The 19,771-nt window shown below is 34.5% G+C and overlaps 1 protein-coding gene across 3 annotated transcripts in view; it reads left to right on the forward strand.

Moving 5' to 3' along the window:
• The window catches only part of LOC150087471 (uncharacterized), a 238,090-nt gene that overhangs the window by 190,321 nt on the left and 27,998 nt on the right, over positions 1–19,771 (forward strand). For all 3 annotated transcript variants that reach the window (XM_090372089.1, XM_090372090.1, XM_090372091.1), the window contains 3 exons: positions 3,705–3,854; positions 16,101–16,199; positions 17,695–17,803. In XM_090372089.1, the coding sequence (XP_090228215.1) occupies positions 3,705–3,854; positions 16,101–16,199; positions 17,695–17,803 (358 nt within the window). The remainder of the gene's footprint in view (positions 1–3,704; positions 3,855–16,100; positions 16,200–17,694; positions 17,804–19,771) is intronic.

Genomic DNA, 19,771 nt, shown 5'->3' on the forward strand with positions numbered 1-19,771 from the left:
GTCTCTCCTGTTAACAAGTAGAGACCAGGCTGAAAAAAATCCTACCCCTTGAGCCTTGCACAAACTTTCCAGGGCTGAATTGATCGACAAGGCTCTCATCATATACTCCCTGCTATCGTGTGTGGGCAGAATTGCAGACACTTTCAAATTCAACCCTAATTTACGGCTTTTTTTTCAACAGTGACCTGTACTTGTTAAGTAATTCTGCCGGTCTCCTACTCTTAATATCATTAGTGCCAACATATACAACTATATCACCTTTTGTGCCCTTAAAAGATGATATCCGCTCTACAACGTCATCAACTTTTGCCCCTGGCAGACATACCCTGGTCCTGTTCTACCTATCATTTTTACAAAGCATGTTCCCTGTTTCCCTGACAATAGAGTCACCAACAACTACTAGTTCCTGTGAGACCAGTGCATTCTGCCTTGGGGGTTGCCACTGTGTTGCGTGATGACCAAGTGCAAGCTCTGGCGTTGATGTGGGCAGCTGAGAGCTTGATGGGCCCTTCAGTTTTGATCCTTCGAGGGCATTCACACTGTCCTTCAAGCTCTCATATAGGCTTCCATAACAACGCTGACTTGTTGCCTGATTTCAGTGCTTCATACATGCTGTATTAAGTAATGTAATTTTTGGATATGGCATACATGTGGTAAGGATATACCCAGATCCTTGTCATAACGTGGCCTCGACAATGCCCCCCACATACACACTACTCGGACTCCCTCCAGTCACTATCCGGCAGAGTAGAGGTAGCAAGATTATACACTATCTGATCTAGAAGCCTCCTAGAGAGTTACCATACGTTCTGTCCAGTGTACTAACTAGCAGCCAGCCTGCGAACACCGTTTTAGAGCTGTACCCTCAAAATGTAAGGAAGATTGGATGTCGCCACAATGTTCATCATGACCTCAAAAGTCATCAATCATACTGCATGATGGAAGAGATGTGGAAGGGTTGACCAGAACTTAGCTCTGGAGACTAAACATGGGTTTCACCACTTCAAGCCTCCAATAAGCAAAGTGGTGGTATTGCACTGGTTGATGAGAGTCATCTACCACCTAGTACTGCCTGGTTACACAGAGGGGCGGCATTCCTCCATGTCGTGTGGGCACCACACCTCAACCCCTGCTTACGTTTGTTCACACCTGGTTGTTGTTGTTGTTGTTTCGTTTTTAGGAGCATTAGCAACTAAGGCCATATTGCTCCGGGGATATTCTGTGGTCATTCCCTGACCTTTCCACGTCCTCTGTATTTGGTGGTCACGGGCTCGAACCCTGGTCTAATCAAGAAGCGTGTGCTATGCACTGCTACTCATGCCCACCTGGCTACGGAGGCACCGTTCACACCTGGGTGGTCACCCACCGTGTGCTTGTGCATGGAGAATTATACCCAGGATTACTAACAGTCCTACCATCATGAAGGTGCAAACAGAGGATTTGGCTGACACAGACCATCCAGACTTCACCAAAATTGGGTCCACTTGACTTGAGTGTCAGCCGAATATCAGTTCCATCAGCATTTTAGACTCCCAGGTAGCAAGTACAGCTTGTCTGGCATATCTGAGAGAATGTCTGTGACAACCTCAAGGGCCAACTAATAGGGGGACAAATGAAAAAGCAAGCTTTTGTCCTAAACCCTTGCATGTGGAGTAATTATAAAGGGAGATGAAGTCCTTTTTTTAATATCACTTCTCTGCATATGTAGCAAAAGCTGTGAGGCTTATTTTGGTGAGAACATGACATATTTCATGTACAGTTGAGGAACACACACATAAGAACACAATTAAGAAACTGTAGTTTTTATTTCTAATTTAAACACAGTTCATGATTTACAATTATGCACACAACACTTGTTTAAGACATCATCTCCCTTTATACTCATAATTACTCCCTAAGGGTTTAGGACAAAAGCTTGCTTTTTCCTTCACCCCTCTACCAGATATATGCTATTTCAATACCTTTCGAAATGGATAGTATAGTATATCTCAGCCGAATGTAGCCGTTCCTGAAGAAAACCGCTGGTAAGAAAATTCTTTTGCCTTAAAATTATATTTCTAAAATTTAATATTTCAAAAATAGCCTATACTATCGATTTGAGAAAAATCCACAAAGTTTATTTTAAATCCGTAATGAGAGCGCAGATCCACTGCAAGGAAAAATCACAATAAATGAATAGCATTTTTTCGACTTTACGAAAATTAGCGGGTCCGACTACTCAAGTTGTCTGCCCAACTGTCTAATAAAGTTTCGAGACTTTAGGACCTCCATAATTTTTTTTACACTATATCCCACTCTATATATTATGTGCAGTGTTTCCAATTGCAATTGTATCTGTTTATAAAAAAACAAATCTACTATTTTATTGAAATAGTTGAACTTGGAAAATTTGGTGGTGATGATTGTAAATTTGCAATTAACTGGGCTATCTCACATCAGGGAAATGTAATGTGGAAGTGCACAGTCAATTAACAATATTAAAAATAACACAAAATTAACAATAAAGAATCTAATAATATTTATTATAAAATTATAGTTCTCAAAAAGACACCAGACAGTTTTCCATGTAAAGTGATTATTAGATGCCAGTGTGGAGATGCATATCAGAGCATTGATTTAGTCACATTGTAGGGTGAATGACATATAGGCAATTTTACTTTGAGATTGTAGCAATGAATTTTTGCAGATGAACTATTTAAGTGATACTTTAAAGTTCAATTTCCTTGAAGTGGAAATTTTATGAAATAGAATGCTGCTAATAAAATATCTCATTTTTAATAATTGAGTACATACATGACATTACTGATGCATGACCAGTCTTGTTGAGAAGGGCAACGAGACTAGTGAGGGGAACAGAGGGGTGCTCTTAGCAAGAAATGCTTCAGTTCTGCAGACTGCAGCATCTGGAGACTAGCACATGCAAAGTGATCTGATTGAGGTGTTTAAGGCTTTAAATGGCTTGAAAAAACTGAATGCTGATGGGATTCTTCCTTTGTTCAGACTATGCACATGGGGTGACATAAATTCAAATTAAGGAAGGATAGTTGCAGAATAGATGTGCAGATGTTTGCTTTCAGCCAACGGGTGGTTGATTGGTGGAATGAAGTTTCCATCCGTTGTCGTGGAAGTAGATGGTTTGAATAAATTCAAGGAAGAACTAGACAAACTATTGGAGGGGGGATAGATAGGTGAAATGGTGTTAAATAGGTATTGCTGAATTGTTTGTCAATTTGTATATTAATGTAGGGGTTGGATTTCAACCTCCTTTCAAATTTGTTTGATTTATTTTGAGCACACACATTAAATTTTTAATTTTTGTATCATTTTTAAATGATTTCATTTAGTCTGGTATATATTGATTTTGAAGATTTTCTTTAAATCATGCTTAATTCAAAGATGTCAACAATTTTAAAAATATAGAATCATTGTTGTGGTACTCTCTGACCTTACTTTGTAATATTTCCATATAGCAGTCTGTGTAAAAATAATGGCTCATTGCTCTTCTAGACAAGTTAAAATATGGACGTCTACATATTTCACATAATCCTTACCTTGTGTATATACAGAAGCAGTAATAAATTTTAACTCCTCAAAAAGCCTGGCATTATACTTCATAAATGTTATTTGTACAGATAGTTAAATAAACACAAATAAAGGAATTTATAATCCTTTCTCTTAAATTTTTGTCATCTTATGTTGTGCAGATAGAGGAAAAGAAGAAAAGAGCTCAACAAGAGAAAGAAAATGAGCGATTAGAGGAAGAACGGCTTGCACAACGTGCTGAAGAACAGAGACTAAGAATGCAGATGGAATATTTAGAGGAACAGGAAAAAAGACGTAAAAAAGATGAAGAGGTAAAAAAAAGCAAAAGTTTTATGTGAAATTTTTTTTTTGTTACATGTAAGTATTTTGTATTTAATTTAGTGTATTTTATCTGTGCTTTTTTCTTTTTTTTTTTTAACCCATTCTCCACATATAATACCATATTTCTTCGATTCTAAGATGCCATCGATTGTAAGACGCACCTTAATTTCAGTACCTTTATTTCAGAAAAAAAAGCTTTGATTCTAAGAAAAAGAAAATCTAACAAATATTTTTATTATAATTGAATTCAATTTACTAACAACAATAATACCGGTATTTATCAGTAGGTATGTTATTCATCACTTCCTTCTGAATCATCGATATCTGCATCTGAATCAATATCAGAGTCTACTTCACATTCAGAGTCAGATTCTTCTGAGCCATCATTATCTTCATTATCCCATAATATATCATCTTCTTAGCCATTGAGAGCGTTGGTGATGCAACGTATTTTAAATGAGTGCTTGACTATTCTTTCTGGGATCAGCTTCCAAGCTGTTGATACCCATTCTGCCAATTTTGATGCCGGCACTTTCTTAATTTTTCCGGAAGGTGTCAGCAGAAAGTTGTTGGTCAGCAGCTAGGATTCATATTCCTTTCTCAAATAATCCTTAAATGACTGAAACGTCGAGTGGCTGAAGTTGGCTAGTCATGCCACCAGGAATTATTATTATTATTATTAGCATATGGTGCAAGGAAGCCTAAAGCTTATGCTGCACCAGCCAAAAAAAAAAAAAAAATCTGAATTACCAGAGAGAGAGAGAGGGGGAGAGAGAGAGAGAGAGAGAGAGAGAGAGAGAGAGAGAGAGAGAGAGAGAGAGAGAGAGAGAGAGAGAGAGAGAGAAAACAAGAATCAGAAGGGACTCACCAAGAAAAAGAAGAATGATGATATCCGGCTCGGGATCCTGGGTGTGCCATACCCATACTCACCAGACAACCAAGTCACCACGTTTTTGCACGATTTTATTTTTGACCCGTTCGGACAAATGTCCATGAAATGCATCAAGTGCTAGCATGCTGGGTGGGTTACAAAGACTTCCAGGACGTCTATTCCACACAGCATTTAGCCAGTCTTCCATAAACTCTGCTGACTTCCATCCATTTTTTTGTGCATGCACAATAACATCTTTGGGGAAAATTTCATTCTTCGGTGGTTTTTCGATTTAAAATTAAATATGATGGCAACTTTCGACCATCAGCGGTGATACGCTGCTTTTCATGGTCCATGCTTATAATCTTGATTTCTTTAGCACCTTTAGCGTTGACGGTGTAATTTTGAGGCATATCGAAGAAGACTGGGGTTTCATCAGCATTTCCAATTTGAACTCATATTTTTTCCTTAATTTCATCACCTGTCGCTGAAAGTTAATCAGCTTCTGTTGAAAGTGTGCAGGAATTGTTTGACAGATAGATGGTCGGCGCCTTAACGATAATCCACTATGACACATGAGTCTGTCTCACCAGCCGCGAGTACCTTTAAAAATGATTTTCTCTATTCCGAGGGACTTGGCAATTTCTCCGGCTTTCAATTGCATGGCTTGGCAAGTGATGGGTAATCCTTTTGCACATGTCTCCGTTACAAAATGTATCACAGCTTCATCGACTTGTGGAAATCTTCCTTTCTTAGGCTCTGTAAAGCACTTGGTTGTTGCTTTGCACGAAAATACGGAATTGTGATCATTTCTCCAACGACGAACATTTACTTCACTAATGTCAAAATGTCGACCCACGGCTCTATTGACATTTTAATGTGCAATAAGGGATCAGAATTAACGAAATACAGTAACTCCACTTCTTACGTACTTTCGAAGATACAAACAAAACTTCCTAGTTTTTGCTGAGTGAGCTCCACTACAATGAAATAACGGTGGCTTCACATTTCGAAAGCACGTGAAATCACTCATGCCACTGGAGCCTCTGTAGCCAGGTGGGCAGGAGCAGCAGTGCGTGCACATGCTTCTTGATTAGACCAGGGTTCGAGCCCATAACCACCAAATACGGAGGATGCGGAAAGGTCAGGGAATGACCAGCGCATATCCCCGGAGCAATATGGCCTTAGTTGCTAATGCTCCTAAAAACCAAACAACTGATGCCACTTTATTCTCCAATGGAATTGGAGAATGCGATAATGGTCAAACTTGGAGGCGGGGGTTTCCATGTAAAAACAAAATGTGTGGTGCTGTGCAAAGCGCAGGAAAATTTGAAAAAAAACTGTGATTGTAAGACGTCATCAATTCCAAGATGCACCCCGTTTTTAGAGATGTTTATAGGAGAAAAAAAGTGCGTCTTAGAATCGAAGAAATACAGTAAGTTGATGTGCACTCACTGTGGATTAATTTGTTGAGACCATTTCCTCTATTATGTTCTTTCTTGGTTATTTTCATTAAAACTACTAGAATACATGTGAGTTGCAGACTCTGTCATGCCATAAGTTGTCTAATTCAAAACTACTCTAATAATCTTTGTTGTTTCCAATAAGTCATGCAAAATGAATCTGCTTCATAATAACTATTATAGGAGATACAGCCTTCTAGAGACCTTTTTATGTTTTTGGTATTATGTTGTGAAAATTTGGTTATGTTGAATACTCTTTTGAATTACCTGTTTCACGAAACCTCAAAGGGAATTAGTTTTATACTTCTTTTTTTATTATTTTGAATATACTTTATTTAAAAAATGTAATTTTAAAAGACTTATTACATACAAATTATATATAATATTTATATAAATAGTGTTATTGAATCTATGGTATATATAAGAAGTGAACTAGAAGAAATGAATAAGAAATGTAGTGATATACAATAGGATAAAGTGACAAATTAAGATAGGATAAGATGACTAAAATTATATGTAGATAAAATAAGATCACATTGCAGTGTCACTCACAATTTCAATATGTTCGTCAGAGGTCATCCACCGAAGTTATGAAAAAAATGGCATTTGCTTGCTTCTGTTTCCGACATGTTCTGTATGCTACTGACCACATGTTATGGACGAATTTGAATTTTCCGGTAAGAATAGGGCCTAATAAGTTATGTGTAACTTATTACTGCAATGTGATCTTACCACTGCAATGTAATCTTATTTTACCTCCATATTATTTTAGTCATCTTATCCTATCTTAATTTGTCACTTTATCCTATTGTATATCACTACATTTCTTATTAACTACATTCATTCGATTTACTGGGATCGGATTAACTGGGACACTTCAAGACTCCAAATTTAAAAAAAAAAAAAAAAATATATATATATATATATATATATATTAATGAGAAATCATAAAATTCAAGTAATAAGTAGAATAGGTATAAACAGATATAGTGCAAGTTGTAAATAAGGAAGAAGAAGCGCATTATAAGTCATCATTGGGAGATCAATGTGCCTATTATCTTGCAACTCCGCTGTCTTCACACCCACCACTCAAAAAAAAAGAGACCAAATGTTAGTTTGTTTTAGTGCATCGCATCGATTGTTGGGTTCTGTCGCACCGCAAAAGGACAAATTTTGTTTATTTATGTCAGGAATGTCAGAATTTTTTTTTATAGTAACTTTTTTTTTTTTTTTTTTTGTTTAGAAATCACAAAAATTATGGGCAAATGCAAGAGTTGTGCATTCAATTAAACAAAAACTTAAAATTATTCAAAAGTTTGAAAATGGTGAATCCGCTAAATCTCTAAAGAACCATTATAATATTGATGATCAACCCATACACAACCTTGTAAAAAATAAGGGGAAACTATTAGATTTAAAATCGACATCGTAAAAATTAAATGCATGTCCAATATTCACTACTCGCGTATTGGACATGCGAGTAGTGCATATTGGACATGCGTGGTAAGTTTTTTAATTTTTTATCTATTGCCATACTTTTTACGTAGGTCCCTGACCTTTTTTTGATATAGTAAGTCCCCAACTTATGTAGCTTCGGACTTGCATTACGTTATTTATATATTTTTTTTATATGACTGACGATTTCAGTGAAGGAGACACACATTTCACCATAATAACATAAAACCCACAGAATTCCAGCTATCGGTATTATTGCAAATGCAATAAGATCGAGTTTACTACCTGTTTATAATAGATTGCGCTAACAGAAAAGCCCAAGAAACTGGAAACTGCAAATTGTTTTTATTTTATGAAAGTGACCTCCAGAAATGTGCTTTAGTGAAATGCGAGTTCACGTGGGGTTATAAGTGAGTTTTCGCTCTGTGAAGTTCTTATCAGAAAATTTAATTTTGACTGTTATCATGGTGCCAACTAAGAGAATAAGTGACAGTGGTACTAGTAAATCTATGAAGAAAAGGAAAACGATCAAGTTGGATCAGAAAATTAAAATAATAAGGATGTATAAAAATGGCCAAACATTAACAAGTATCGCACAGAATTCAGATTTTTCAGTGGCAACCATGAACACAATAAAGGAGAAAGACGAGAAGCAGTGAAAGGATCGGCACCAATGAAGTCAACTATAATAACCAAGGCTACGAAATACAAATCAGTTTTTACAGTACAATAACATGCATTTTTTCTTCCTCTTTTGTTTTCTTTTCTTATGTGCCACTCTGTCTACTTCACCTCTGTCCCCAGATAAAGTTTTTAATTGAACTAATTAAAAATATATAACTATTTTTCTTCTGAGGATATTATGTGGTAATTTTGGGATATAGTAGCAATATAGTAGCATCAGGGATGTAGTAGCAATATTTTATAAGTCATTCCCGTGTTATGTAAAACTCAGGAATGACTTATAAAATAATGACTTATAAGAAGTCCTTGAACGTATCTCTTACATATGTCCGTTACTTACTGTATTTTTGGATTAACCGGGAAATCCATTATCCAGGAATGTTTTTTTTTTACCATCTATCCCAGAAAATCGAGAGTCTACTGTACCACTCTTTATACATTATGATTGTAGGGTACGTTTGCTTAAGCAGTGTCCCTGATCCATAATTCCATAATACCTATTATTATATATATATATAACATTTTTTAATTATAATAACTGGATAAATTCGAAAATTTAGAATATAAGTATTAGTGGTGAAAAATATACTCATTAGTTTAAAGGGCCAAGTAATTTCTATTCCTTATATTCTTCTACATAACTTCATATATATATATATATATATATATATATATATTATTCTTTACTAATATGATAATTTATGTTGTATTTTACTTTTAATATACTTTTATAGTGGTTTTCCTTAAATTATTTCTAGATTTTTCTGTTGTCCCGGTAGCTGTTTTAGCAATGCCCGGGTACGAACAGAGTACATTTTATTATTTTATCTTTCTATTGTGGTTTATTGTGTTTATTTTCTTAATTACGGGTGTTTTCTACTCATAGGTATTATGGTTAATACATTACTGGTCTTTAAGCTAGCCTAAACTCGGTTATCTTAAATGCCCAGGGCCTATTCATTTTTTATTTTTCAACTTGTTACGTATTGCTAAAGAAATTGTCATATTAATTATAGATGAAAAACTGTAGCAATACTACTTTATGACAAAATGATAAAATATTAAACATTTTTATACATTTATTGTATTACATCTTTATACATATTTGTATTACATCACATGGTCGTCAATCCCCTACTTCATCGGGGGCTTTGAGCGGATTGACGGTCCATTCGATGTAATGCATTACTTACTTACCCGTTTCTGTTTGTATCTATCACAGCTTTGCTATTTTGTCCGATACTGAATTCTAAGTTTCTTTTAAATTCCCATTTTTGTCCCTTTCCCATTGCTATTGGTTAAATAGGTATTATTTATTATAAATTTATTATGAACCGAATTAATATCCCATAATTTCTACAGCAACTGTGATAGAATACACAAAGCCCAACGGGTGAGTTTTTTAAAAAATTACAATAACTTTACTTACTTGATGTGTATAAGTGGAGGTCGTAGTGTCGAATCAGGAAAGTTTCCCATCCTACTTGATGTGTTTCGGTGGAGGTCGTCGAGTCGAAAAAGGAATGTTTCGCACCCTTAACTTGTTTTATAGATGGCTATTTTTATGGCTTTGTCGCTTTAGCGTTTCCCTGTGTTCCGATGGTGTTTTGGCGGAAGTCCCCGAACTTCAGGCCAAGGTCTATTATGGTGGTTTTGTGGCAGGTTAAATGAATTTATTTAGTTGTGTATTTACAATATTTTTACATTTATTTTATGTCTCACCTCGGACAGTGCCGGTACCGCTTTTCCAAGGCGTAACAGCACTTGTTTGTCCAGAGGCAAAACTATATACATATATACAGCCTCTTACTATGGGAGAGGGAGGGGGGGGGTTTAATTTTGGCAATAGGTTGTAGTGCAGTCAGGCGACGAGCCTCGCCTGAGTGCAATAAACCTAGTAAATAAGGGGATACTCTTCTGAGTAATTACTATTATATTTTTAGTTGGCTTTTGATAAAAGTATATGGGTCTACATTGGGATGGTGTTTTCTAATATTTGCGTATATGGCAGTTCTTACGTGATATCTACTGTATTGTTTGGGAATTTTGTTTCTATCCAGCGTTATAATGAGTTTTTTAATGGCTATATTTCCACTATTTATATTGTTGCATATTTGTAATAGTCTGTTTGTCTGATTTCTTATGGTATTACCAGTGTGTGAGTTTTATTGTTTCGAAATTAAAATGATCTCTTTTATCATGGTGATGTGTATATATTTTGTCTGGGTGGATGGTAATTTCGCTGTCTAAGTAGACAGCTTTTAAGTTGTTATCCGGATTTGTACATTCTATTTTAAGGTCTGCTGGGTAATAATTCTTTGCAATATTTATAAAGTTGTCATGGTTGAATACTATTACGTCATCAATGTATCTGTAGAATTTTAAACTGTCCGTAATGTTACTTTCATAATGGTGTAAGTAGAGGTTAGCCATGGCACAAGAACTGCTGGATCCCATAGCTATACCCCTGCTTTGTAAATACACTTTGCCTCCCATTAGAATGTAGTTTCCTTTGACGCTGATTTTTGTAAGGTCATTCCAGTATTGTTTTTTGCATTGTAGTATGTTGTGATATTTTTGGTAATATATCTGTAGTACTTCTATTAGGTTGTCATGCGATATGCTTGTAAAGAGGTTTTTAAAGTCGTATGTGTTTATACATTTAATATTATTGTTTTGTTTTTTTAAATAATCCAAATATTCTTTGTTGTTGTTGATAATTCTGGTGTTTTTAATTTCTTTGTTGATGTTTTTTAATTTGTCTTCCATGATTTTACTGGTATATTTGATATAGCTGTTTTTACCTGAAGTAATGAATCTTTTTCCCGTAGGAATCTTGTAATATTTTGGAATCCAATATATGTAGGGGTATTGCATTCTGTCTATTTTAATTTTAAGCTTTTTATGCATGGCCAATACTTTTTTGCTGATGCTGTTTGGATTGGAGTCTATGTACTTGTATGTTTCATTGTCATGCAATTCCTCTTTGATGGCTTCTATGTAGAATTTTTTGCAAATGATACTGAAATTATTGCTTGCTTTGTCGGATCTAGTAATAACAAATTTGTTTTGTATTTCTTTGATTTTATTGTTGATATTTTTTAAATTTAAGTGATTGTTTTTTATATGATGTTTTTGCTTTGTTATGTTTTCCTTGAAATGGTCTAGTATGTTTTCAGTATTGGCGTTTATCCAACATTGGAATGATTCTATGGGTTCATTGTTTTTGTATGCGGCTTTGAATGCAAATTGTAACAGATCTGTGTATATTGATTTTTTAATATTTTCCAACCTAATTGGGGTGTTGGGTCTGAATTTTGTACCCTTTTTCATTGTTTCTCTTAGTGTTTTGTCTTCGATAATATTGAGGTCTCCTGTTACTATATGATTGTAATGTGTATTAATGAATTTTTTATATCTACTTTCCTGGCAGTGACAAGGTTGTTCTCCTTCATTCATATTATTAATGGTGTTTTTGTAATTGCAGATGGTTAGTCCAATTGGCTTGGTGTATCTGTATCTAATATTTATTTGTGTGTTTTTGATGGGTAGGTAACATTTGTTATTATCTATGATATTACTTATATTAACTGTGTCGTATAAACGGTTTTGGTATTTGATTATGCAGTACTCTTTTTTAGTGCTTTCGTTGAAATTTATGCCTATTCTGAATTTAAATATATCTTCAAGTATATTGTTGAGGTGTATATTCTGTGTCTTTTTCTTTTGGTATATTTTGTTAAGTGCTTTAAGTTTGCTTATTTTAATAGAGAAAAGTATGTTGTGTATATTTTTGATGTTTATGGGGTTTGTATCCCATTCTGTTAATAGTTTTTCGAAGTCATTTATATTTATTGGTATTTTGTTGTTGTTTTTGTTGTATACCTGTAATTTTCCGTTTTTAATCCCGTTATATTGCCAGTTTTTGCTGATCTGGAAGATTTTGTAAGTACATGTTTCTGGGCTGGTGAATGCGAAGTTCCTTCCATTGAACCGATTGTTTAATCCATAGGGATATAGGGATTTGTATAAAAGAATGAACATATCTTCCATGATTTCTCTTTGTGTGTTGTTATCGATAATGGTTAGAATGGCAATGGATACGTTGGCGAAGTCATGCATTTTGAAATGTCTGTATTCGATTTCGTTATTGTATTTGTCTGACCTGTTTTGAGCGTCTGTTGCAGTGTTTTCATCATATCTGTTTATTTGTGATCTGTGAAGGTTCATACGAAGGTGGAGCTCTGTACTTGTTTGACCGATGTATTGTATCCCACATATCTCGCATGTAATTAGGTAGATTACATTTTTGGTGTGACAGAATGTTGGTGCTTCTTCAGAATTTAGATGGTGTCTGTGCATGTAGGGACAGGTTTTACAGAGTTTGCTGTTGCATTTTTTGAAATTGAGTTGTTTCATGTGTAGCCCGATATTTTCATTGTTTAGACGTTTATGGTTATATGCTTCTTTACTCCCATGTGGTGTGACAGCATTGTATGCTAAGCGACCATTGCTATGAAGAGACGGATCCCGTGTGGTCATATACGGTCCCGGGGTGCAATTTATGCTGTGATACCCGTACAGCATGTTATTCTTATTTGTATTAGTTTCCATGTAGTTATTTATTATTATTATTAGCCATATGGTGCAAGGAAGCCTGAGGCTTATGCTGCACAAGCCAAAAAAAAAAAAAAATTCCGCATTACCCTGAGAGAAAGAGAGAGAGTGAGGGAGAGAGAAAAGTAGAAGGAAATCACCAAGAAAGCAAGAAAGAGAAAAATGATGATATCCAGCTCAGGGCCCTGGGTTTGGCAAGCCCATACTCACCAGATGTGAGCCCCTGGGGTTAATATATCGATTCACTGATTATTAGTATGAGATATTCACAATTTTTTTTTTTTTTTTTTTATTGGAATAACAATTAAAAGAGGACATAAGAACGGTGGAAGAATGGCGAAATATAACATAAGTAAAGATTTCGGCAAGTTTATATTAATGGTGCACGCTGCAGTTTCCTCGGTTCAACTCCCTCCGTTTTCATCCCCCTGGCATTTTCTCCTCTTGGCAGAGATTCAGAAACGGGTACCCCTTCCAGACTGCCTCAGTCTTAGGGTGTTTATCTACCCCCTTCGTGCTGTTTTAAAATAGGAAAAGGAGTTCTCGATCTAAAAACAGTGGCGGGGCGGATAAACACCCTAACTAACACTAACCATAGCGGGTTAGGCATGTCAATCACTGACGCTATTTTGGAAGGGGTACCCCCTGTTCTAAAGTTTTACCCCGGAACATTGTCGTCTACGAGAGTGTCCACTCTGTATGTTGCTACTCTGTGAGTAGCACTATTTGCTAAACGGTGTACAGAAGCCTACGTTTTTGCTGCACTGGCAAGACTAACGACTTAACAAATAAAAAAACAAAAAAACTTACCCTGTTCTTTGATCTTGCCTAACATCTTCCAAATATTCCTCGACATCTTTTATATCTGAATACTTCTGCCAATACTTCTTTTTATTTTTACTAACACCGGTCTTCCGTTTTCTTAAAACACCGTCCATACTGATAATAAACGATTTAGCTCACAAGTGTGCATTTTGTGATTAATGCATTTTGTAATTAATTTAAGGCCCTTTTTTTGTGTATGTCCCTTAATACCCCTGGGTAGGAATTTTTATAGGCTATTATAATAGTTTATTTAATTTAGCTTTTTCTGTTGTCCCAGGAGCTGTTTTAGCAGAGCTTGGGTACAAACAGAGTACTTAATATTATTCTTTAGTAATATGATAATTTATGTTGTATTTTACTTTTAATATACTTTTATAGTGGTTTTCCTTAAATTATTTCTAGATTTTTCTGTTGTCCCGGTAGCTGTTTTAGCAATGCCCGGGTACGAACAGAGTACATTTTATTATTTTATCTTTCTATTGTGGTTTATTGTGTTTATTTTCTTAATTACGGGTGTTTTCTACTCATAGGTATTATGGTTAATACATTACTGGTCTTTAAGCTAGCCTAAACTCGGTTATCTTAAATGCCCAGGGCCTATTCATTTTTTATTTTTCAACTTGTTACGTATTGCTAAAGAAATTGTCATATTAATTATAGATGAAAAACTGTAGCAATACTACTTTATGACAAAATGATAAAATATTAAACATTTTTATACATTTATTGTATTACATCTTTATACATATTTGTATTACATCGCATGGTCGTCAATCCCCTATGGTATTACCATATACATGGTAATACCATAAGAAATCAGACAAACAGACTATTACAAATATGCAACAATATAAATAGTGGAAATATAGCCATTAAAAAACTCATTATAACGCTGGATAGAAACAAAATTCCCAAACAATACAGTAGATATCACGTAAAAACTGCCATATACGCAAATATTAGAAAACACCATCCCAATGTAGACCCATATACTTTTATCAAAAGCCAACTAAAAATATAATAGTAATTACTCAGAAGAGTATCCCCTTATTTACTAGGTTTATTGCACTCAGGCGAGGCTCGTCGCCTGACTGCACTACAACCTATTGCCAAAATTAAACCCCCCCCCTCCCTCTCCCATAGTAAGAGGCTGTATATATGTATATAGTTTTGCCTCTGGACAAACAAGTGCTGTTACGCCTTGGAAAAGCGGTACCGGCACTGTCCGAGGTGAGACATAAAATAAATGTAAAAATATTGTAAATACACAACTAAATAAATTCATTTAACCTGCCACAAAACCACCATAATAGACCTTGGCCTGAAGTTCGGGGACTTCCGCCAAAACACCATCGGAACACAGGGAAACGCTAAAGCGACAAAGCCATAAAAATAGCCATCTATAAAACAAGTTAAGGGTGCGAAACATTCCTTTTTCGACTCGACGACCTCCACCGAAACACATCAAGTAGGATGGGAAACTTTCCTGATTCGACACTACGACCTCCACTTATACACATCAAGTAAGTAAAGTTATTGTAATTTTTTAAAAAACTCACCCGTTGGGCTTTGTGTATTCTATCACAGTTGCTGTAGAAATTATGGGATATTAATTCGGTTCATAATAAATTTATAATAAATAATACCTATTTAACCAATAGCAATGGGAAAGGGACAAAAATGGGAATTTAAAAGAAACTTAGAATTCAGTATCGGACAAAATAGCAAAGCTGTGATAGATACAAACAGAAACGGGTAAGTAAGTAATGCATTACATCGAATGGACCGTCAATCCGCTCAAAGCCCCCGATGAAGTAGGGGATTGACGACCATGTGATGTAATACAAATATGTATAAAGATGTAATACAATAAATGTATAAAAATGTTTAATATTTTATCATTTTGTCATAAAGTAGTATTGCTACAGTTTTTCATCTATAATTAATATGACAATTTCTTTAGCAATACGTAACAAGTTGAAAAATAAAAAATGAATAGGCCCTGGGCATTTAAGATAACCGAGTTTAGGCTAGCTTAAAGACCAGTAATGTATTAACCATAATACCTATGAGTAGAAAACACCCGTAATTAAGAAAATAAACACAATAAACCACAATAGAAAGATAAAATAATATATATATATATATATATATATATATATATATATATATATATAAAAATTTAAGTGAGAAAAAAAGACTTTCCCCATTTTTCTGTTGTTTTTTTTTTTCTCCATTTTATTTTGCCTACTTGTTTCCACTTCCTTGTTATTCTATTCAGTGCCTGTTATATAATTTATATAATATTTTTATCCCTAAAGATGAGGGAAAAACAGGAAAGACTCTTGCAACTTCAAGAGGAAAGGCGGAGAGGGGACAAAAAGAAGCATCAGGAAGCAGCATTACAAAGAGAAAAAGAGGTAGTTGCTTAATTAGGTCTTATATCAGTATAATAATAATTTTTGATGTTCAAGATGTATTGTCTGGTCACATTATATTATGTGACCACCCTTATTTTCTCCACTCAGATTTCTGTGGCTGTAAATTTGCAACTATGATTCCTATTTTTTTTAACATAAATTTCTGCTCTTAGAGTCATTACTATCTTTGTGAGGTACCCTGGATATATTAAAAAAAATTATTATAATCTTGAAATACTCATGCTCATCATAATCATCAAGTACTTGAAATACTCCATGCTTTAGTATCCATATCTTAAACTTAATTTTAAGGAATGTAACAGTTTTCTTTGCATCTAGTATATACTATTCTTCACTTCACTTCACTGGTACTTTTACATTTCTTAAAAAAACTGGTATTTAGTTATCATGAATGAGAAATATGGAATTTGAGCATTCATATAATTCTGTTATTTTATTTGAATATATATAAATATAGTAAAATCTTGTTGCAACAAACTTCTTGAGAATGCATGAATCATTTCATTGTGCAGAAATTTTGTTTTAATCAGTATTGCTGAAAATTATTTCAGATGAATAATTATTTTTTCAAATAAATTCTGCTCAGTTTTTCTAATATATAGAAGTAGCAATTTATTTTACTTCAGTGTCAACTTTAAAATCAAAATAAATAAATAAATAAAATATATTGAAATACTATTTGGTATAAAATTTTAATAACCCGGACTTTCAGAAATATGGTACAGTAAATATAACTTTGCATGTATCAATACATAACTTTTTGTTTTTAATGTTTAACTTGTGGGAATTAATATAAAAATTCAACTTAAATGGAATTGAAAATTTACATTTAAGTTACACTAAGTTGGATTGGATTATTGCTTTTAAGCTTTTTTTTGTTTTTGTTTTGTTTTGTGTTTTCTACAATGAGTGAACTGTTTCCTTGATTTGAGGCCCTCACCTGACCACAAAAAAAAAAATTAGTAAAAGTAAATAGTTACAAATTCATCATCTCATATGTATGAACTCATGTCATCCACTTTGGGGGAGGGGGTTTGAAAAGGTGCTGACTTGGTGTACCAAATTGAATATGAGCATAATCATTCAAAAACATGGAAAACTCAGTAGAGTGTATGAAACTGATTCTTTTGCAGCATATTTTAAAACTAATTTTTCTTCTTCAAACAACACTTCCTTTATCTGTTTAAAATATAAGGTGCATTCATAGTGTCATTTATAATTTTCACATAGGTAAACCAATATATTTTTAGGCAAAGGCAGACTTTGAAAATAATTTATTATACTGAATATATTATTATATTTCTTCAGAACTGTGTTTTTCTCAAATGAGATTTACAAAGCATTATTAATAAGGGAAGTCAGCTGAGACCATAAAATGTTTTCTCTATAGTGAAATTTTTATCGGTGTTTGTTGAAATGGGATTTACTATATAAAATAATGAATAAAATGTATATATATTTTTATCCAATACAGAGAGCTCAAAGCCAGCCTGAGAGAGCTAGGTCTCCTCCTGTACCTGCTGTTCGTACTCAGTCTCTGAAAACACCATCACCTATTCCAGAATCTGTTAACCACCGAAGAGGTGAATATAACTCTTCCTTTTTTTTTTTTTTTTTTGGGAATTTAATGAGTATTTTTAAAAACTACTCATTAAATTATTTTATTACCTCATAAGGCTTTTACCAACATAGAGGTTGGTGTGATTTGCTAGTATATATTAAGTTTGCCATATTACAGCAAAATTGGCTGTTTACTCCAAATATGCTTTAAGTTAGCATATTGGATTACATAGTTGTTAACAGTATAATTTTAAAAATAAAATAAAAAAATTAGCAAGTGATACATAGGTAGACCTTAATATTTTTACAAATAAAAAGAGGAAAAGATTGTTGAGTTTATAAAGAAAGTATATTTTCAAAAATAAGCTAATGAAATGTGTTAACCTGCATGTAAATAATACAGTTTGTATTAGGACTTACATCATATTTTGCACAGACAGAAAAAAACAAACATATCAAAATTAGATTTGTAGTTACCTGTTGGTATGGGTAAAGGTTTCACTTGCACTCTTCTCAAAGTTCAGAGGAGGAGCTGTCAGAATCCAAGTGTGAACAATGGTCTTAAAGGACCACAGATGATCATTCATCAATTAAGTATGTGAAAGGATGTAATATCTTGGAAGTAGGGTGGGGGCCACTTTACTAAATTACACTATGCTTCTCTTTTAGAGAAGCATTACTTTATTAGTAGTGCAACACAAGACAACTCATGGTAGCATTACAGTTTGAGAAATTGGTGTCTTTCATAAGACCATTGTTTTTCTACCTGCACTATAAAGTATAATTTGCTAGTTCAATTGTAGCTAAACTATAAAAAAAGTTTAATACATAGTAGATATTATTTTTAACTCTTTTAACCAGCTGATTACCTTGCATTAAAAGGTGAATACAGAAGTCCAGTATCAAACCATAAGGTTAACACCTAGTATACTTTTTTTCTGAAAAGTGAGCATCTTGGCTACTTGTTTCATCAAAATAAAAGGGAAACCTTTGCAAAAACTGGGATTATTGAGTTATAAAGTAAGTGAGGCATCAGTTAGGCGCATTCACCTTGAAAGAACTAATTTGACAGACTTAATCAAAACTAAGTTTAGCTTTATCGAATATACAAGGTGATTCTTAATTATTGTCGGAGTTTCCTTGGCCTATAATTTTCAAACCGGAAACAACAAAATAAAACTGCTTATAGAATATGAAAGTATAACTCAAAACGTTTTATTACCTGTAGAATCAATACTGCAGAATGCTAAACAGCTTCAACATGTGCAACTTTCGTGGCATGTAAGATGTCCAAGCGATATTCAATTTCCCTCCAAGTGTTCTCCAGCATTTGCGGTGTAACTGTTTCAATCGCAGCAACAATTCTGAGATTCAGTTCATCAAGGGAGGTCACAGGGGTCTTGTACACAATGCCCTTCACGTATCCTCACAGGAAGAAATCAAGCGGCTTAAGATCAGGTGAGTGTGGAGGCCGTGGAATCGGTCCACCACGCCCAATCCAGCGCTCAGGAAAATGCATGTCAAGAAATTCTCGGACAATAAGAGCCCAATGTGGTGGTGGTGCACCATCTTGCTGGAACACCACATCTGGCTAATGATTTTCCAACTGGGATAACAGATACAGCTGTAGCATGTCCAGATAGGTCACTGCTGTCACTGTTTTTTCCACAAAGGAAAAGGGCCCCAAAACTTCTGAACATGACAAAGCACACCAGACATTGACCTTTGGACTATCTCTTTTGAATTCTCGAATGGCGTGAGGGTTTTCTGATCCCCATATTCTGCAATTATGATGATTTACCCTCTTTGATACATAAAATGTTGCTTCATAACTAAATCTCCATCTCCGAAGGTAATTTTCATCAGCTTCAGTGTTTGACAAAATGTCTTGGGCAAATTGGAAACGGCGTGGTTTATCATTTGGCTTTAAAGCCTGCCCAATTTGCAGTTTGTAGGCATGGAGGTGAAGGCGGTTATGAACAACCCTCCAA

Source organism: Mastigoproctus giganteus, chromosome 4, assembly GCF_048544385.1.
Source record: "Mastigoproctus giganteus isolate SK-2022 chromosome 4, ASM4854438v1, whole genome shotgun sequence".
Taxonomy (NCBI): domain Eukaryota; kingdom Metazoa; phylum Arthropoda; class Arachnida; order Uropygi; family Thelyphonidae; genus Mastigoproctus; species Mastigoproctus giganteus.